Genomic DNA, 22,492 nt, shown 5'->3' on the forward strand with positions numbered 1-22,492 from the left:
TTGAGGCTCCGCAAGCCAAATCTGGGGATCGGTTTATATGGGGGCTATATATAATTATGGACCGATGTGGACCAATTTTTGCATGGTTGTTAGAGACCATATACAAACACCATGTACCACATTTCAGCCGGATCGGATGAATTTTGCTTCTTTTTTAGGCTCCGCAAGCCAAATCTGGGGATCGGTTTATATGGGGGCTATATATAATTATGGACCGATGTTGACCAATTTTTTTTGAGACCATATACCAACACCATGTGCCGGATCGGATGAAATATGCTTCTGTTAGAGGCTCCACAAGCCAAATCTGAGGGTCCCTTTATATGGGGGCTATACGTAAAAGTGGACCGATATGGCCCATTTTCAATACCATCCGACCTACATCGATAGCAACTACTTGTGCCAAGTTTCAAGTCGATAGCTTGTTTCGTTCGGAAGTTAGCGTGATTTCAACAGACGGGCGGACGGACGGACGGACATGCTTAGATCGACTCAGAATTTCACCACGACCCAGAATATATATACTTTATGGGGTCTTAGAGCAATATTTCGATGTGTTACAAACGGAATGACAAAGTTAATATACCCCCATCCTATGATGGAGGGTATAAAAATGGAAAATGTTTGGAAGCAATTTTCAGAATAGATTCGCTATTACTCCACAGTGTCTACCAAAAACCAAAGAAATTGAAGCTGCGTGATTGTAATTTTAGCACTTGATATACAGTATCGGACAAAACATTTGCAAGCTTCATACACATTGCAATATTATGCCATAAGAAAAGAATTCCGATTATTCAATATATTTATATTTCGTATTAAAAATTAAATCAAAATGGAGGAAATAGAAAACAAACCGAAACACATATCAAAGCTTTTAAAACGTTGTTTTGAGTATTACAATATTAATTTTATGTAGAGGCCTCTCCAATCACTAGATGTTAGTCCGATCGAAATCCTTTAGCAAAATGTGGAAAAAATATATAATCCATCTTCGAGCATGATCTGCCTGCACACGCACAGAAAAACTATGTTTGGACATGGTTGTCGCATCCATTTAATGCTTATCTAGAGCATGTAATTGCCGCGAAAACCATGTATTTTGTCTTTGTAAAAATAGTTTTCGAGCGGACAAAAATATATGGTGGCAATAAGCATTTGAATGGTTCTCAAATACCGCAAACATGTTCTATCATTTAAATGCTAGAAATTGAGACCATTAAATGGTCGGGAAAATCAAGTACCTAACCATTCAATTTTTTTGCAGAGAAAAAAAAGTATTTTTATAGGTTACGTATAGACATGTCCAGAACCATTACATGGCCATAAAGACCATTTACATTTTTTCGTGGCCATTTAATTTTTTAACTTTTTTGCAGCGAAAAGAATTTTATAAAAACATTGAGCAGGTACACACGATTTTCATTTTGCGCGTCAGTCGTGTGTTGTTTCTTGGAATGGACGGAGAATACGGATTTACTGTGTTTTGTGTTAATTTATTTATTCAGAAGTGGCACGTGGTTTTATGTGAAGACAAAAAAGGAAAGTGTTTTTTGTTCTGCATTTTGCTATATGGTATCATTTATTTTTATTTGCAGTTACATGATGTCTGCGTTTGTACATTTGACGGGCATGCAGTAAATATGGAATGATTACTTATTGTTGAAATTGAAATAAAATAGAGTGTGTAAAAATATGTGATGTTTGCTTGCACGACATTATAAATACAAACAAACAATGAATTAGTTTATAAATAAATAAAAACAAATAAATAAAGTTAATTTTGTGTTTTCTTTTCTCAAGTGGCGTCCTTTTTTCGACGATGAAAAAAGTTTTTTCATAAAGATCAAAACATTTTAGGTTGTGACCATGTTCTTTTAACTAGAAGAAAAACATTTTGAATGAATACCATAACATTTTAAATCGTGACCATTGTCTTTTCATTCAAACAAAATTCTTTTTATCAATATAATAACATTTTAGATGAGGACAATTATATTTTTCTTAGAACCATGTTCACTGAGCAAACATGGTTGCAGGTGAAAATGCTACATGGTCGCCGCAAAAATAGCTCCTATCATATTATTTTACTCTTCAAATATGGTTGTGACAATCATGTTTCTTTTCTGCGTGCAGAAAAAATCTGAGCCAATATTCATGACAATAGCGCCATTATTGAAGATTGTAGCGTCCAGCGCTTCCCAAATGGGGGCGTAGAGTCATTTTAGGTTGAGCAGGTTTTGTATCAATAATATACTAAAGTACGAAACATTTCGAAATGCTAATTTAAGGTGGAAGTTGACGAAATTTTAACTTTTCAATGCGTCGTGTGCGTTGACCAAAGATTATAAATTGTAGGAATTAGCTACTGAGGAGATCGAACCATTTACCAGATTAGTTTAATACTCGAACCAAACGCGTATACGACAAGTATTGACATAGCATTAAAATGCAAATAAAAAGAAATTAAGTGCACGAAATAAATTTCCTTAAAGGGGAAAATGTATTTTTTTGTTGTTGCCTAAAATTTCATTAAGAAAATTAAATTGTTCATTTAAAAAATAAAAACGAAAAACAACTAAAAGATTACAAACATGTATTGAACTAACATGGTAAATGCAACATTTGGTATGACGCAAGCCAATTTCCTATCTTCCTCAAATCTTTGGCGTTGACAACATTAAACAAAATGTAAACAAATCAAGAAACGAAAAACAATCTAAAATATGGACGAGGAATTATTGATTGAAGTTAAAAAACATAAAGTCCTATACTTTAAAAAGTGCGTGGAATATAAACACACAATAAAAATCGCAGAGGCAAATTCAATGGTGTTCCGACGCATGCTGTGTAACTCAATTGAAGAATCGCATTCGAATACAACGTACGCACGCATGGCCGTGCGTTACATTCAGTGCAACAATTTGTTGCAGGTTTTCCATTATTATTCCTTCACTTCCTTTATTTGCAATGGCTAAATTTCTGGGTAAAATATCGGAAATTGAAATCACCTTTGACTTCATATATTTTGAAAATTTTGATACAATTTTTTTGAACTTATAATGCAAAAAAACTTTTCGACACTTTTAAACATAAAGCCGAAATATCGGTTTTGCCTTCATGTTGAAACTGATTTGAAATGTACTTTATCAGTAATAGTACCGGATATTAGAAAAACTGCCTAATGGACAGAAAAATTGCCAAATTTCCCACTAATTGCTAAACTCTTTTATATTTATATTAATTAAAATTCTTAATTGTTTTAATCATTGTTAGTCATATTATTTAAATTAAAGAACTTTTTGTTTTTTCTGTTTGTTTGGGCAAACAAAATTTTTTTTACACCCATAGAAAAAATCATGAACGGCGTGGTCATTTCGAAACGATCCGATCCGTTCATGAAAGTGAATCAACACACTTTGGTGGGGTCAATCTGACAACGTAAAAACGACACCATACGTTGTCAAAACAACAACCAGCGTTCATGATCTGAAAACGTTCATGAAATCGTGAACGCCCGTGGACGAAATCGTGAACATTCCATTTTGATTTTTTTTGAACGTTTCCGTTTCATTTTCACGTCCGTTCACGATTGTGAAACGCAATTTTTTCTATTAGTGTAGGTTCACGCAGAGAAGAAACTGATTGTCACAATCATATTCGAAGAGCAAAATAATATGAAAATCATGTTTGTGGCATTTGAGAACCACTTAAATGCTTATTGCAAGCATACATTTTTCTCTGCTCGAAATTTATTTTTACAAAGACAAAATACATGGTTTTCGCGACAATTACATGCTCTAGATCAGAGCTTCCCAACCCAATTTGCGTCGCGCATCCAAAAACCTGCTCAACCAAAAATGACGCTGCACCCTCCTGGAACCTCGTGGTGCCCCCCTAGGGGGCGCGCCCCACAATTTGGGAAGTTCTGCTCTAGATAAGCTTTAAATTGATGCGGCAACCATGTCCAAACATGTTTTTTCCGTGCGTGTTTACTAATGGCGATTTCGATTGGGAAAAAAGGTGCAACATTCTCGAAATTGATTGCAACACATCAAGGACACTGCCATACATTTTGGATCCTTTATACCTCAAAATATTATAAATTAACAATAACTTTAGAATTACACTAACATTTGGGCGAAATGTCAATTAGGGAAAAAGTAGTGTAACACCAAGGCAACATATTTTTTGCGAATCGAAAACGCCCTAAGTGAAATATATGGCACAACAAAATCCATTACGTTTTTGGATGGGCACAAAGCACATTGGGTTGGGAAGCTGGGAAAAATATTCACCAAAGTACACTAAAAGAAAAAGTTGTTTTGTTGTATTAACGAAATGTGTCGTTAGAAGTCAGCCAATGAAACAAATTCGTTAATACAACGAATTTTTTTCGTTAATATAACGAATTTTCTGCAAATGAACGTAACGTTTCGTACTATTAACGAATTTCGTTATATCAATGAAAATTTTTCGTTGGCTGATTTTTAATGAAATTTTCTTTGTGTGTATTAAAATTTTAATTGAGTTCTCAAAAGTATTCAATTAAAAATTTAATTGATCAGTTAGAAGTTTCATTTTTTAATTGGATAAATTAATTTTTAAATTGACTTTGGTGATTGATCATAGCTGTGATTGAAAACATTTCAATTAAAAATTAATTGGATCAATTCAGTGATTGAATCAAAAAAAAAAAAAATTGTGTTTCGATGTGTTACAAATGGAATGTCAAACTTATTATACACCCTCTCCAGTTATTGGCCATTTTCTCCCCAATACTGACAATTCTGATTATGGTATTTCGTTGTTGAGTTGGGGGTAACAGTAAAAATCATAAAGATAAAGTTTGGACATTAACAGCAAACTATCAAACTATTGCCATTAGGTTAAAAATTGCAGTTTGATTTCTTGTTTCATATATTAAACTTAGAAAATAAAACAAAATATATTTTTACATGCCACTGTTAGAATTTAAAGCAAATCCAATGCTTGAATATATTAACACGATTGGCTGCCCAATGCAGCATCGGCCCATTAGCTCAGTTGGTTAGAGCGTCGTGCTAATAACGCGAAGGTCGCGGGTTCGATCCCCCCATGGGCCACAATTAACTTTTTAATTTTTGATTTTTTTCCTTTACTTTTTCCTTTTCAAGCAGTTTGAAAAAAATATTATTTTTTTAATTGGAAATAATGTTCACATGTTGCTGTTATTGTGTAAAAAAGTTAATAATGTATTAAAAACAGAAATGTTTAAAATAAAAAAAATATAAGTCTACATAAATAAAGCGTAATTTTAATTATGCTAATATTTTTATGTTAAACATTTTTTTAAAGCTACCACCACCATCCTCTTTAACCAGTTTGAAAGAAAAAATTAAAAAAAAATAGTCAAAAAAATCACCAATATTTTCGAATTTCTGGTTCTGTTGCTGCTGTTATAGCGTAAATAATTAAAAATATTTTATAGTATAAACACATAAAATTTAAAGAAATGCAGCCTATATAGAGTAGGGCTGTCACCTGGGGTAAATCCCGTCCCGAAATTCCGGCATTTTCGGGACGGGATTAATCCCGGAATTTTTTATTTTGAATACAGGGATTTTTCAGGATCCCGATAAATTAATTCAATTTTTTTTAAATTTGTGGCTTTTTAGTATTATTTTTTTTTATTAAATTGGAGTCTTCATTCAGTGCAAACGACCCTTAGATTTCATACCCGACAAATTGAGTTTATAAACATTTATGGTACGCCTTGAGTAGGTATTTATTATACATGAGGTATACTATAAAAAGCACAATTTCATCAAAAATACAAAATAAATTGAAATTGGTTTTTAATTTACTCGTATGTTCTTTTGTTAATAATTTGAATCAAACAAATATGGTTTAAAGTACAAACATTTTTGGCACTGTAGATTGTTATTACTATCCCGAAAAAATCCCGGGATTCTATATTTTAAAATCCCGAATCCCACGATTTATACAAATTGACCCTGAATGACAGCCCTAATATAGAGTAAACGTTTGATTATTATTTTAACAATTGATAAATCTTTATATTTTAAAACGACCGTAAGCAAGCCGTAAGTACATGATATAATTTTTCAGAAAGGAAACTTCTTTATCATTCCAAAAAGATCTCTCATATCTATGTGCAAAATTGAGGGTTTCATGTCATAAACATATGTATTAAATATGTATATTTAAAAGCTTTTTATACACAAAGCTTTTTTTAATACATTTTGTTTGAATTATGACACACCCTGTGTTTTCTTGTTTCCAATGGAAAATGAGTACTCATGAATTACTCAGTGTGTTTTAGACGCAGTTGACATATCGGCCCATTAGCTCAGTTGGTTAGAGCGTCGTGCTAATAACGCGAAGGTCGCGGGTTCGATCCCCCCATGGGCCACAAATTATTTTTTTTCCTTTTTCAAATTTTCTTAAACTAAATCATTATAGTAAATTATTTTAATACTTTATTATTTCAGATTCCATCACAACAAAATGGCTGCTTCCGTTCTATTTGCTTGCGGTTTGAATGAACAAAAATTACCACCCTTCATACACATAAGTGAAGAGTCTAATGTTGATGGCAGTTTCCTCATTAGCTCCATATTGGGTCAACGCCTACGTGTATCTAATGCTGGAACTTTATTGGTTTGCTTACAACACAACTATCAGCATTACTTCAATGCCGGTATGCGTTTAGGATACAACTGCAACATATTCTTGGGGAAGACCCTGGGTGTAATTGATCCATCTACAGATATGGCCAAAGATTTCCTAAGCTGTAAATGGTTGTCCAAGGAACACAAACTAACCGATCTATTGCTAAACGATATCAGAGAGCAGTTAACATCGGGTGCTAATTTCACTACACGTATCCATAACACCATTATCATTGATAATCTATCCATTCTTTATAATTTGGGTGCCACCAAGGAGGATATACAACAATTGTGCCATGGTCTTGTAGCGTTGACACGTGAATTTTCAGATTTGACCATTATTACAAAAATGAGCAATTCCGATTTGTATACTTTGGATGACAATAATGTCTCGAAATTGGGTTCAGTTCACATACAAGTGATTAAACTTAAAAGTGGTGTCTTCCGTGAAGTGGATGGTAAACTTTTGATCAAACGTTTACAAGATGAAGAGGACAATTGTTTTCAATTAAACTATACGACCAAGGAAGTCTTGTATAAGGTTAACGATCGTAATGTGAAGATCTTTAATCCTGGAGAGATTGGTTTGAAGGCTTAAAAATCGATTAAATCGATTAATGCTTGATGCGTTTCTGTGTTGTGTATAAATAAAGAAATATTTTTTTACTCTGAAATTGGGTTTTATTGGCGCTTATTAAGGAATGGTATCAGCATAAAGCTGATATCATCATAAAACTGTATAAACAAAGAGTTACTACTAAATCACTTGCGGGGTTTCTACGGTATTGACCAACGTGAATAAATACTCTATATAACATTTACCATCGCTGATTCAGGCACAATTACACAAATATCCCACCAGAGCTGCCAATTTATCACAAAAATAGCAAATGCACATTTTCCGATTTTTGCCTGTAGAAAATTTTGTCAAAATTTCTATAGAAAATTTTGTCAAAATTTTATTTCTATTGAAAATTTTGTCAAAATTTTATTTCTATAGACAATTTTATCAAAATTTTATTTGTATAGAAAATTTTGTCAACATTTTACATCTATAGAAAATTTTGTCAAAACTTTATTTCTATAGAAAATTTTGTCAAATTTTTATTCCTGTACAAAATTTTGTCAAAATTTTATTTCTATAGAAAATTTCGTAAAAATTTTATTCCTGTGCAAAATTTTGTCAAAATTTTATTTCTATAGAAAATTTCGTCAAAATTTTATATTTATAGAAAATTCAAAATTATATTTCATATTTGTTGTTTTGATCTCAGCTTTAAAACAATTGCGTTGACTAAACTACAAGAGTAGCTTAACCAATAGAGGAAGAGAATGTTTGTCAAATTTATTTCTATAGAAAATTTTTATTATTGTAGAAAATTTTGTCAAAATTTTATTTCTATAGAAAACTTTCCCAAAACTTCATATCTGTAGATAATTTTTGAACATTTTTATTTTTGTAGAACAATCTTGCAAAAAGTTTTTTCTACAGGACATTTTTGGCATTTTTTATGGTAAATTCTTGCAAATTTTTATTTTTTCTATGATTTTTTTTTTTTTTTGCAAAATTTTATTCCTAAGAACATTTTTGCAGAATTTCATTTTTATAGAAAATTCTATTCAAGATAATTATGTATGTTAATTTTCTGTCCTTTATATGAAATAAATATTTCTGTTTTTAACCAAAAAATAATTTGGTTTTAATCAATGTTGCCACAGTGAATTTTAGACCAATTTTTTTCCAAAATTGGACCAAAATTTTAACCGGACCATCTTTTCAAATTAAATTAATATCATTTAAAAGTTTAAATTTTCCCAAAATTTTACTTCAATAGAAAATTTTGTCAAAATTTTATTTCTATAGAAAATTTTGTCAAAATTTATTTCTAAGAAGATTTCGTCAAAATTTATTTATATAGAATATTAAAAAAAAAAACAAGTAAGGAAAGTCTAAAGTCGGCACCACTTTGTAACATAGATCTAAATTTTCGATACCATATCACATCCGTCAAATGTGTTGGGGGCTATATATAAAGGTCTGTCCCAAATACATACATTTAAATATCACTCCATCTGGACAGAATTTGATAGACTTCTACAAAATCTATAGACTCAAAATTTAAGTCGGCTAATGCACTAGGAACATACTGTTATGGTATATCTAAATCTGAACCGATTTCAATAATATTTTGCACACTTGACTACACTACTAATTGTACTCCTAGTGCAATTTCAACCAAATTGGGGTAAAACTCTGGCTTCTGGGACCGTATTAGTCCATATCGGGCGAAAGATACATATGGGAGCTATATCTAAATCTCAACCGATTTTAATAAAATTTGGCACACTTGACTATAGTACTAATTGTTCTTCTTGTGCAAAATTTTAAGCAAATTAGGGTAAAATTCTGGCTTCTGGGGCCATATAAGTCCATATCGGGCGAAATATGTATATGGGAGCAATATCTAAATCTGAACCGATTTCTTCTTTGAAGCCGATTGGACTAAAACTACGACCTAGACTTTGATTACAAAAATGTGTTCACGGACAGACGGACATGGCTATATCGACTCAGGAGCTAGGGATGCCAGACGTGCTCTTTTAAAGAGCACATGTGCTCTTTTTTACAAAATGTGCTCTTAAAACAAGGTATGCTAAAAGAGCACGCAAAAGTGCTCTATTTTTAGTTAAGTACTCTTTTCGTGCTCTTTTTATGCATCACAACAAATATTACTCCAACGCGATTCAATAAATGGTAAAAGTAAACTGAACATACGTAAATGTCACACTACGAGATTTTCCTATGCCGTTATTTTCTAATTAAATAGTGTTTTACTTTATATATCAGAGTCGAAGAAGAGCATGTCGATGTTGCTTCTTCACTTTGTACTCTGTACTCTAAATGTAAACAAACTTCTTTCAATAACATTTTTCACAAAAACACCAAAAAATGACTTACAAAGTATTGTAAGAAAATTAGGTTGAGTTGAAAGTGGGTTATTTTATGTTTATATTATGAATCTTTTTGCTATGTTTAAATGAATTATCTTTCAATAAATTGGAATTAAATGTTTTTATTTTATTTGAAAAAGAGTGCTCTTTTTTTCGTATGTGCTCTTTTTATAAGCTGAATGTGCTCTTTTTGCCTCTTCAAAATCTGGCATCCCTATCAGGAGCCCACCCTGAGCATTTTTGCCAAAGCCACCATGTATCTATCTCGTCTCCTGCACCACAGTGTGGTGCAGGGTATAAAACAAAATACCGATTTGACGAAAATCCAACCAAATTCCATTTGGTCCGACCATCGGACCAAATTTAAAAATTAATAATTTTTTGGACCAATTATTTATTTTGCAGATTTTCGACGATTTTAAATTAAAAATGGAAGTTCCATCTTTTCAAATTAAAATAATATCATTTAAAAGTTAAAATTTTTCCAAAATTGTAAATACTTCGATAGAAAATTTTGTCAAAATTTTATTTCTATAGAAAATTTTGTCAAAATTTTATTTCCTTTGGACCAATTTTGGCAACACTGGTTTTAGTATTATCAAAGATAATTGAGTATAACAAGATTAAGCATTGTGCTCTTATAAAGAGAAAACAAATGTCAAGGTGTAGAGGGCTATGAGAAAAAAAATTGTTTTATTTGTCCATTTTTTCCAAAGCAGCTCTGCCCAGGAATAAATTCAAAACGGCAATATTCACATAAAACCATAATGAATATTCGCTTTAAAATACACATACGTTTTATTTTAATTTTCTACAATCGTTTTGGTATTGCTTTTGTGGGTTTTTATTCAGAAATTTATGAAAAACACAAATGTTATGATATTTTCCGACGCAAACGGCAATACATTTGAGAGACACGTCGACGCAAACTTTATGATATTTTCTTGGCAGAGTCCTCTGGTGCTTCAGTTTTGCTATGACAAGACTGCATCTTCTTCTCAATTACCTTTGGTATTATCCCAACAAACACAAGGATGAGCATTTTTCATAGGTAACGCCATATCAATTTGATAGTGAATCCCATCTTCAACATTAATTCAAACGGCCTTGCAAATTGCTTGCGTTCAATAAATTTTCCAATAGGTTTGAAGCATTAAAATGAAATTTAGTTTGAAAAGTTGTTGCTAATATGTTGAGAAATTGTTGCTAACGTGTTGAATTCTACTGTTGAGGGTAATGTCTATGTCTGTTTTTTGTTGAGAACGCGATTTTCTCAACAATTTTCAAATTGAATTCTAATCTAATTCTTTGAAAAATTGTTTGAAAGGCATTTCTCCAATGCTTGTGTTTATTGGGATATATTTTACAGATTTTTCGACGATTTTACAAATTAAAGATTGAAGCGACGATTATGAACAATTCCTTCGGAAAAAAGACGATCTTGAAATTTTATTTGCCCCACGCCAAAAAAAATGGGTTTCGTATTAATTGAAATAAGAGATGTAAAAGTAACACCACTCAGAAGTCGTTCTATCTGTTTAATCGAGCGATCATCGAAGAAACATTGCCACCAAACTGGAATCGAGATCCCAAAAGAATGGCAAAGTTCAAAACCTCACGCTACAGATAGAACGATGTACCTCCTCATCGCAGGTGTGTGATTTTTCATTTTGCAATGAAAGTAATTGAAGACTGACTACAGAAATGATCCTGTGAAGTATAGTCTTAATTTTTCAACGCCAAAGGCCAATCTTATGAGTGTAGTGTAATTTAAATTGGATGAGAATCATAATGAATAAAACAGAAAAATTTAATGAGAAAAAATGCTGTGAAACCCGAAATAAGGAACATTTCCATTGTTTTTGCTATGTCTACACATTGTATTCAAGCCATCCAGTGGTAGGTATGTATGTATACTCAAAAGTATTTGTGAATGCAACAACACTTTCCCGCGTCTCATGCTGTGACTATTTATCATGTGTACATTAGAGTGCGGTGTGTTCGTTTTGGGGTTGGTTTCAATATGTGTTTCTTACAAAATTCGAATTTATGCGTTTTTACTTATTAATAGTTAAAATCCGAAATAGTGAAATATATTAATACCCTGTTTCTGTATGTCGAACGAGAGTATTTCAAATGAAAAAAAAAATATTTGGGTTTCTCTATGTCGACAGGCAAGTCACTTCATTTTTTGTTGTCGAGTACCAAACGAACATATACAATAAGTGTCAAGAAAAAGTAACAACAATTTTGAAATTTGAATCAATTCTCAGGCCAAAAATTTGAAAATACTTATTATTGATAATTAATGTACTCTCATATAAACGATATGAACTTTCAAAAATAGAGAAACCCAAATTGATTCGAATTCGAGTGACTGCTTTACAGTCGACTGGGTTTTCGTTCGACATACAGAAACAGGGTATAAAACACAAATGGAAACATATTATGTTGCTTAAAGTTGTCGAAAAGTTTGATAGAGTAATAATATAGTTCATTAATTTAATTCTATTTTAGTTCATGGAATTATTATCTTTTGAGAAAGTTTCCTTGGCTTTAAAAAATGTATGCGCTCGTTAGTTAAATTAACTAAAAATTATACAAATGAAGCATAAAGATTTACTAAATTCGTGTCTCCCACAAAATAGCTCAGATTTTCTTAATATTTGTCAACTTTACCAATAATGCACCCATCTTGAACACTAAGCACAATTTTGAACTCCAATTTTTTCCTTAAAGGTGGGTATTAAGTTCGAGTTTAGCCGCTAAAATCGTCATTTTTTCACGATTATTTTCTTTAATAATCCATTTTAAGGAATTCAAACTTTGTGAAAATTTGCTTTGGGATATTCCCCATCAAGTTATAATGAAATCTGCAACAAATATATTGTTACGTTTTTATATTTAGGCGTTTTTAATTACCCAACAATTAAAACACAGTTCTTTTAACCCTGGAAAGTCATCCTTATTTTTTGTACACTAACGTCATCCTTCGTCATTTTGACTACGGCATATTTCAAGACGCTATAATTTGCATTGTGAGCAAAAATGAGAACCAAATTTGAGAATATTTTCTTATTCAATATGTTTTTAATTAGTATACAACAAAAATTCATAAAATAGTTTAATTAGTATAGCTTAAATTTATCATTTCCCAATCGACTAAAATACATTTTAGATCGAAATTGAAATTATGCGTCGTCATTTTGACGAAGGATGACTGTCCAGGGTTAAATAACGACAATCTACAATTTATTTACTATGACTTCACACTTTACAATTCGTTCACACTGAAGTTATTCGTTTGACGGTTTAATTAAGACTGACTCGTTAGCAGCATGCGAGCGCTTTTATATATGACGGTGTGGCAATACGAGAACATTCTGGTAGCACTACAATATTCTGGCAACGCCAGAACATTCTTAGACAATGCTAGAAGGATCTACGATCATTAAGTTATTCGTCTGGTGGCTGCCAAACACATACACACTCACATAGATATATGCTCGCATTCTACAACAACAATGACAATAGACAATGAGATGAAATGAGAATGCAGAATAACAAAGCAAAGGGGTTGCTATTCTATGAGAGAGTAAGAACTAACATTTCGGTAAGCAAACCAAAGAACATAAAAGAAATTCAGGAAAATACTAGAAAATGAATAGATGATTCCAACAAGTGATAGCGAAATTTTATCGTTACAATTTGAAGTTTTAAATTAACGGAAACTAATTTAAATAAACTTATATCTATAATTATCAAATTCGTAACACTGCCTCCCGCTTAAGCCTGTTCGTCCCGAACAGGCACAGAACCTGTTCCGTAAGGAGCCAATCGTTCCAGATGTACAACTTTCATCTTTGATCTAGGGCTGTCGTCCTTCTGAATCCGGTATACAACATCATTGATCTTCTTGATGACTTTGTATGGGCCTTCCCACTGTGTTTGCAGTTTAGGACACAATCCTTTCTTTCGTTGCGGGTTAAATAGCAGAACCAATTCTTCTTCTTGGAAGCCCTCAGTATTTACAGCACGATCGTATCTCGCCTTCATTCTGTTGCTGACCATTTTTATTTTGTTGCGCACTGATTCGTGAACTTCACCGAAAGTGTTTGAGATGTCGTTTCTGCTTTCTTCCATGGCGAGCTCATTAGGTTTAGCGCCGAATATCAGATCTCCAGGCAACTTCAACTCAGTTCCGAATAGAACATTGGCCGGTGTTCGGGAGGTGGAATCATGAATGGCAGATCTATACGACAGCAAAAACTTTGGTATATGCTCGTCCCAGTCCCTCTGGCCGTTGTCCACTACTTTTCGAAGATGTTCCTCCAGAGTGCGGTTAAACCTTTCTACCATGCCATCGGATTGTGGATGTAATGGTGTAGTCCTCGTTTTCTTGATACCAAGGGATTCACACATCTCTTTGAATATGGCCGATTCAAAATTTCTTCCCTGGTCTGAGTGAATCTCGGACGGCACACCGTAGCGACATATCCAGTTTTTGTTGACAACATCCACAATCGTTTTTGCCTCTTGGTTTGGAATTGCATACACCTCCGGCCATTTGCTGAAGTAATCCATGACCACAAGGACATAACGGTTTCCAGAATCACTTACTGGGAAAGGGCCTGCCACGTCCATTGCTATTCTTTCAAACGGGGCTCCTGGTCTATATTCTTGCATAGGACCTCGACTTTTCCTTGTTGGACCTTTCGCCTTCATGCACTTCTCGCAATTGGCTACCCATTCAGCAATTGATTTCTGGCATCCAACCCAGTAGAATCGTTGCTTCACTTTCTCGGCTGTTTTGGTTATTCCTAAGTGACCTCCACTAGGTCCATTGTGGAATTCCGTCAAAACATCCTTTACCTTGGAATCTGGCACGATTATCAAGTTGCGGCTATTCTTGCCATCTTCACTTTCCCACTTACGTTGTAGGGTTCCGTTGACCAGACATAGACTGTCCCATTGAGCCCAGTATGATTTCATAAGTGGGCTTTCGGCTGCGATGTCTTTCTTACTGGGTTTCTTATCTTCTTCCTTTGCCGACATAATTTTGTTCAAAATGGGATCTTTACGCTGTTCTGTTGGCCAGTCCACTCCAGATTCGATGTGTAACAGCCGAATATCAACAATCTCCTCCTTATGTTCAGCTTTCGAGCAGTGCTTGCATTCTATACTGCAAGGTCGACGTGACAAAGCGTCAGCGTTACCGTGTTTTCCACCTTTTCTATGCTCGATACTGAAATCATAGCTTTGGAGCCTCTCGATCCAACGTGCCAGTTGAGCTTCCGGATTCTTGAATTGGAGCAACCATCGTAGAGCTGAGTGATCAGTCCTGAGCAAGAAGTGTTGTCCATACAAATATTTATGATAATGTTTTACACCCTCTATGACGGCTAGCAGTTCTCGTCGCGTTACACAGTAGTTCTTTTCGGGCTTGGACAACGTTCGGCTGAAATATCCGATGACCTTCTCCTTGCCGTCTATCTGTTGGGATAGCACACCTCCAATACCATGCGCGCTAGCATCTGTATCCAAAACAAATTTTTCGCCCGGAATAGGATACGCTAGAACAGGAGCTGAACATAAAAGTTCTTTTAAATGTTGGAATGAATCCTCCTGTTCGTCGCTCCACTGGAACTTCTGACCTTTTTGCGTCAATTTATGGAGACTAGCGGCGATGCTGGCGAAGTTTGGGACGAATCGTCGGTAATATGTACATAACCCAAGGAAACTTCTTAATTCGTGGAGATTTCGGGGTCGTGGCCAATCTATGACAGCTTGGATTTTGTCTTCATCGGTGGATATGCCCTCTGCAGTCACATGATGACCCAGGTATTTAACTTCCCGCTGGAAAAGGGAACATTTCTTTGCGTTAAGGCGTAGACCAGCGGCTGACAATTGCCGGATAACGTCTTTCAAGTTCTTAAGGTGCTCGTCAAATGTTTTGCCCATCACTATGATGTCGTCCAAGTATATCAAGCACGACTTCCAGTGCAACCCCTTCAGTACCCGCTCCATCAATCTTTCGAAGGTAGCCGGAGCGTTGCAGAGCCCGAACGGCATTACATTGAATTGCCAGAGACCGCCATTAACGCCAAAAGCCGTCTTTTCCTTGTCTTTCTCGGCGATCTCTACTTGCCAATATCCACTCTGCAAATCAAGCGTAGAAAACCATGTTGTTCCGGCTAGTGTGTCCAACGTGTCATCAATGCGTGGAAGCGGATAACTGTCCTTTTTGGTGACATCATTCAGTTTTCTGTAGTCCACGCAGAATCGGGTACTTCCATCTTTCTTTTTGACCAGCACAACTGGGGAACACCAAGGACTTGATGATGGTTCGATCACTCCACTCTCCGCCATTTCCTTTATGAGCTTTTGAACTTCGTCTCTTTTTGCCAGGGGAACACTTCGTGGTGCCTGTTTTATGGGCCTTTCTTCTGCGGTTTTAATTTCATGTTTCACTACAGATGTTCTTCCTTGATTTCCCTTTTCAGAAGCAAAAGCAGAGGCGTTTTTCCACAACAATTGCTTGGCTTTATTTCTCTCTGACGGCGATAGATGACGTGTCCAAGCCTCGAAATACCCTTCTAGATGTTTTCTCACTGCTCCATGTGTCTTTGATGAGTTGCCTTCCAAATTGACTATTGCCTCGGCTGGTGTACATTTTCCAATATCAGAAAATTTTACAATTTGCTCATGATTGTCAGACAAGTTCAAGACACGAACTGGTATTAGTCTCTCTTCGTTCGTTGTTACCAGGGCATTTGCTATCAAGATGTTGTTGCTTTTGTTTTCTGCTTGTTCAACAACCCACAATTGGCCGACTTCACAATCTCCATTCATAGAAACCCATATAATTGCTTCGGCATTCGGTGGTATAGACTCTGACTGGCTCGTTGTCAAACGTCTGACAGGTGTATTCTCGTCGTATCCCACGTTTACCGTTATTTCGGCATCGCACCATGTCATTACACGACGCTTCATATCCAGATTGAGGCCAAAAGCAATCATGAAATCCGCTCCAATTATAACTTCGTCCACTATATCGGCCACAATGAAATCATAAGTAACGGATTTGTTAGCAATAGTTAATTTTACGGTGACCTTTCCATATACCGTTGCGGGTTCCCCTGTAGCCGTGCGTAGCTTGACTCCAATCAGTGGTGTAACTTTTCCTTTTACTAAATCAGATCTAATGATAGACTTTGATGCACCAGTATCCAACGTCAAAGTACGCTTGTCGCCATTAATAACACCCGCAATAGTTAAATTGTTATTTTTCTGTTGAACTATTGCTATGGAGATGGTGGGGCCATCGTCTGTGGGAGCCAGCTCTTGCCCCGCTGAACTAGCTCGATTTAGTTTAAAGGTGACTCACTTGACTGTGGGGTCACCTTCTTATGGCTATTGTTTAATGGAGATGGTGATGTGGACCTTGACCGTTTGCGTCGTGCTTTGCATTCTCGAGCTAGATGTCCCGGCTTATCACAGTTATAGCATTTGATCCGGGATTTATTTGCCTCTTGCTTCATTTCTTGCATTGCCTGCTTCATGGCCTCTTTCATCGACTCAATAACGGACTTTGATTCATCACACTCTGTCTCTACTTTACGTACCTTGTGAATTTGAGGCCGCGCTAGCAATCTCGCAGTCTCCTGTGCAAGTGCGAATGTTACTGTTTCAGCGAATGTAGCCTTTTGTGACGCATATGTTGCACATTTTATATCTGGGTCTCGAATTCCATTGACGAAGGTTTCAATCTTGATACGGTCCACAAGAGGATGACTCTCACCTGGGTATGTCAAAAGCACTAGCCGCTCAACTTCTGTTGCGAAATCTTGTAGGGTTTCATTCGATTTCTGGATTCTTCCTCTCAACTCCATTCTGAAGATGTCCTGCTTGTGCTCTCCACCATACTTGCGTTGAAGTGCCGCTATTACTTCATTATAGTTATTTCTAGAAGCAGCAGGAATGCTTTGTATCACATCAGCAGCATTGCCCTTTAATGCCAATAGAAGTTCAATTGCTTTATCATCGTCATTCCACAAATTTCTACAAGCAACCATTTCGAATTGGAATTTGAAGACATCAAATGACGTTGAGCCATCGAAAATAGGAGTTTTGATTTTTGAGCCCTCGATGACGCGCACTGGACCACCTTTAATTTCCAGCTCTGACATTTTTTTCTCGATGTGCAGAAACTTCTCATCATGAACCATAATTTTCTCATCCACAGAAAGAACTTTCTTATCCAATTCCACAATTTGATTTTCTATATGGTCCACACGTTTTTCCATGCCTTCAGAAATTTGTTGTAGTTTTTCATTGAGAATTCTAGAATTTTCGTCCATCTTTTTTGAATTTTCGTCCATCTTTTTTGAATTTTCGGCGAATTTTTCTTCCAATTTTCTAGAATTTGCTTCTATTTTTCTAGAATTTCCTCCATTTTTCTAGAATTCTCATCCATGATTTTTCTAGAGTTTTCCTCCATCATTTTACTCAAAACACTGAGCATTGATGTGTAATCTACAACACTCGAAGCCACAGACGGAGTTTCTACACTGCTGGTATTGACGAGTATTGATTCATCAATGTCTTCCTTATAATCAAACTCATGCGTCGCAATGTCCATATTACGCCGTTCAAACTCTTCCAGTAGACGCTTTTGAAGCTGGGCCTTATTGCCTGTTGTCGGCAGCTCCAGTTTGCTCAATTCCTTTTTTAAGTCTTCCACACGAAGCTCATTAAACTTCATTGTAGATTTTTTTTCGTTATTTCACTTCCGACACCAATTGTTACGATTTTATATTTAGGCGTTTTTAATTACCCAACAATTAAGTGTGTAAATATAACCATAGCGATAGGCGGTAGGCGAAACATTTTTGCCGCAACGGCAAATACAATAAGCTTGACGGCGAATAATTCCCTTTTTCACGTTTCCTAGCGTTTTTGTTGTCAATACAGACCGCTTTGACAATATTAAACAACGAAGTTGAATAAAAACATACAATGGCTTGTTATTTGTTGAGTTATTTCAAGAAAAAATAATCTACACGTCTCCAGGCAACAGCAATTCCTAGTGGTGAGTTAAAAAAATTGATAAGCGATGGCAACACTATACCAGTTTTCGCCAAGGAATTAGAATAAGTTATAATTTAGCGACACGCCGCTAGCCGTCACGGTATTCCGTCGCGGATTTTGGGCTTCCCATAAGAAATACACGTAAATAAGTGTTCGCCTACCGCCTATCGCTATGGTTATATTTACACACTAAAACACAGTTCTTTTAAATAACGACAATCTACAATTTATTTACTATGACTTCACACTTTACAATTCGTTCACACTGAAGTTATTCGTTTGACGGTTTAATTAAGACTGACTCGTTAGCAGCATGCGAGCGCTTTTATATATGACGGTGTGGCAATACGAGAACATTCTGGTAGCACTACAATATTCTGGCAACGCCAGAACATTCTTAGACAATGCTAGAAGGATCTACGATCATTAAGTTATTCGTCTGGTGGCTGCCAAACACATACACACTCACATAGATATATGCTCGCATTCTACAACAACAATGACAATAGACAATGAGATGAAATGAGAATGCAGAATAACAAAGCAAAGGGGTTGCTATTCTATGAGAGAGTAAGAACTAACATTTCGGTAAGCAAACCAAAGAACATAAAAGAAATTCAGGAAAATACTAGAAAATGAATAGATGATTCCAACAAGTGATAGCGAAATTTTATCGTTACAATTTGAAGTTTTAAATTAACGGAAACTAATTTAAATAAACTTATATCTATAATTATCAAATTCGTAACAATATATATAATTTTATGGCTTTTTTTTACTGATTTAGTTTTCACTTTAGTGAAATTTAGCGGCTAAACTCGAACTTAATACTCACCTTAAATTTACAAAATTTTCTTTAACAAGTGAAAAAAAAAAATATGTATGTCCAATAAATTTTCTTGAATTCGTCGAAAAATATTTACTTACACTGGTAGAAAAAGGCGGTTTAGGATTAACGGATTACCTTTTAATTTTGATACCACTTTATATCAAATCGTTTACATCCTGTATTAGTATGGTATTAACTATCACATCGTCGTAACATATGATATGTAGCCGTTGCGACCAATTACACAAGTTTACACTAAAAATGTACATTTGATGGGAGGTGGCTTTTCGTATGTATTTTGATCTGCTGAATTGGAAAATAAAGGTTAATTGTTTTTATGGAACAGTTTTTGAGATATCCCGTTATTTTAAGTTTTTCGGTCTTTTCCACAAAGCAAATCATATCTCGAGTTAGAAATATCCGATTATATCGTAAATGTTTTCCCGAGAAATAAATCAGATAGAAAAGGAATTACGTTGTTCGTTCTTACTGATGTTATATTTTCAAGTTATTTTGGTTTCCATAAATCTAATGGATTATTATTATCAAGTACAATGGTAGTAAAAAGGTTGTACGTAGCCATTACGCTTTGGTATTAATAGTTTAGTTCACGTTACCTTTAAATTTTGATACCACATTATATCAAATCATTTACATCCGGTATTATTATGGTATTAACTATCACATCCCCTTAACATATGATATATCGCCGTTCCTAAAAACTAATTGGTCGCCTTAGTAGTGTATTTTCTTCAAATAAAGTAAGTAGGCGAGAAAATTACAATATTTCTTTGGAAAACGTGACGACCAAAAAACTAAATTTGTGAAGCATTGGTAAGTATAATATGTTTTAGCATTATTAATTTTTGTTAATTCGGCATTCTACTCCCATTAGATGCGGAAGAGACATACAAAAGCTTTCCAAATCTCAGAGAATTTAGTGAATAACTTGAGAATATCTTTTAGAAAATTATAAGATGAAAAAAATGAGGTATATGTATGTATTTTATATATTAATTAAAGTCTTTGTTGCGTGTGTTTTATTAAACCCAATAACGTTTTGGTATTATTTGGTAATACCGCACTGTTTATACATCAATACCTTTAGTGTGTAAATATAGGCGGTAGGCGAACACTTATTTACGTGTATTTCTTATGGGAAGCCCAAAATCCGCGACGGAATACCGTGACGGCTAGCGGCGTGTAGCTAAATTAAAACTTATTCTAACTCCTTGGCGAAAACTGGTATAGTGTTGCCATCGCTTATCAATTTTTTAACTCACCACAAGGAATTGCTGTTGCCTGGACACGTGTAGATTATTTTTTTCTTGAAATAACTCAACAAATAACAAGCCATTGTATGTTTTTATCAACTTCATTGTTTAATATTGTCAAAGCATGCTGTATTGACAACAAAAACGCTAGGGAACGTGAAAAAGGGAATTATTCGCCGTCAAGCTTATTGTATTTGCCGTTGCGGCAAAAATGTTTCGCCTACCGCCTATCGCTATGGTTATATTTACACACTTAGTGTGTAAATATAACCATAGCGATAGGCGGTAGGCGAACACTTATTTACGTGTATTTCTTATGGGAAGCCCAAAATCCGCGACGGAATACCGTGACGGCTAGCGGCGTGTCGCTAAATTAAAACTTATTCTAACTCCTTGGCGAAAACTGGTATAGTGTTGCCATCGCTTATCAATTTTTTTTTAACTCACCTCTAGGAATTGCTGTTGCCTGGACACGTGTAGATTGTTTTTTCTTGAAATAACTCAACAAATAACAAGCCATTGTATGTTTTTATTCAACTTCATAGTTTAATATTGTCAAAGCGTGCTGTATTGACAACAAAAACGCTAGGAAACGTGAAAAAGGGAATTATTCGCAGTCAAGCTTATTGTATTTGCCGTTGCGGCAAAAATGTTTCGCCTACCGCCTATCGCTATGGTTATATTTACACACTTATGGTATAAATATTAATACCCCAATAAACACAGGATAAGCGTTTTTCAAATGCAACAACTTTTCAGTTTGAGGGTAAATATAATTTTCAACATAAATTCAACTTGACTTGAAATAGCTCATCTTCAATACATCTTCAAATTGTTTGCGAATTACTTATAATTTGCCAAAATGTTGACGAAATCTTTGAAAAGGTGTTGAAGATAATATGAGAAAACTTTGACAAAACACTACCGTAAAATGCAACGAAAAAACCATGTGGTTTTCAATACTTATTTGTGCAACGAAGTTCGTGGTCAATTGCAAGAAATAAAAAAAAATGGAAAATTTTAGACAAATAACCAAATAGTTTATAAAAATAGGTAAGTGGAAATAAAAAATGAAATAAAACTTTAAGAAAGTCACTAAATGTATATCTCCTTGCAGAAAACTAAAATTATGGATTCTACGTTCTTGAAAACATTAAAAAGCTGACCGATGAAAAAATTAACTGGAACTGCTTCAAATAGTTTATTGGTACGTCAATATGAAAAATTAAATCAACACTTTAGAGAAGTCACTAAATTTAAATCTCTTTGCAGAAAACTAAAATCATTGGATGCTACATTCTTGCAAACATTAAGAAGCTGACCAATGAAAAATGAGTGGCTTATCGGCAAGACAAAGTTTCCAGAAACATTACAAGTGCAACCAATTAAAATTGTTAAAAACAAATTGTTGAAATCAACAACTTCTGGATGAAAATGTGCATCACATCGTCAGTTTAATTCATATGCTATTATCAGTTTAAAATGGATATTTTGTGAATCAATTCTAACACCCGGTCCAGTACGTTCCTAATTTCAAATTGCCCGCATGTTAATAAATTTTAATGCTGTTTTATGACACCAAAAGGAAGGAAATCGAATTATCAATGCAAAAGTGTTTACTAATAATGTTTAAGATATTTAAAGTTTTGTTGTTTGTTTGTTTTTTTTTTTTT

The 22,492-nt window shown here is 34.6% G+C and overlaps 1 protein-coding gene and 3 non-coding genes across 6 annotated transcripts in view; 3 read left to right on the forward strand and 1 right to left on the reverse strand.

Moving 5' to 3' along the window:
- The window catches only part of Elp6 (Elongator complex protein 6), a 36,342-nt gene extending 28,994 nt beyond the window's left edge, over positions 1–7,348 (forward strand). For all 3 annotated transcript variants that reach the window (XM_075293691.1, XM_075293697.1, XM_075293702.1), the window contains exon 2: positions 6,495–7,348. In XM_075293691.1, coding sequence (XP_075149806.1) covers positions 6,511–7,272 — 762 coding nt within the window. In that variant the 5' untranslated portion in view covers positions 6,495–6,510 and the 3' untranslated portion in view covers positions 7,273–7,348. The remainder of the gene's footprint in view (positions 1–6,494) is intronic.
- Positions 5,032–5,105, forward strand: TRNAI-AAU (transfer RNA isoleucine (anticodon AAU)). Its single transcript has one exon. It is a non-coding gene; the product is annotated as a tRNA-Ile (tRNA).
- Positions 6,342–6,415, forward strand: TRNAI-AAU (transfer RNA isoleucine (anticodon AAU)). The gene has a single exon. It is a non-coding gene; the product is annotated as a tRNA-Ile (tRNA).
- Positions 7,349–11,139: 3,791 nt separating the features above from the next.
- LOC142222798 (small nucleolar RNA U3) lies at positions 11,140–11,353 on the reverse strand. Its single transcript, XR_012718400.1, has one exon. It is a non-coding gene; the product is annotated as a small nucleolar RNA U3 (small nucleolar RNA).
- Positions 11,354–22,492: the final 11,139 nt, after the last annotated feature.

This window comes from Haematobia irritans, chromosome 1 (genome assembly GCF_050003625.1).
Source record: "Haematobia irritans isolate KBUSLIRL chromosome 1, ASM5000362v1, whole genome shotgun sequence".
In the NCBI taxonomy this organism is placed as follows: Eukaryota; Metazoa; Arthropoda; class Insecta; order Diptera; family Muscidae; genus Haematobia; species Haematobia irritans.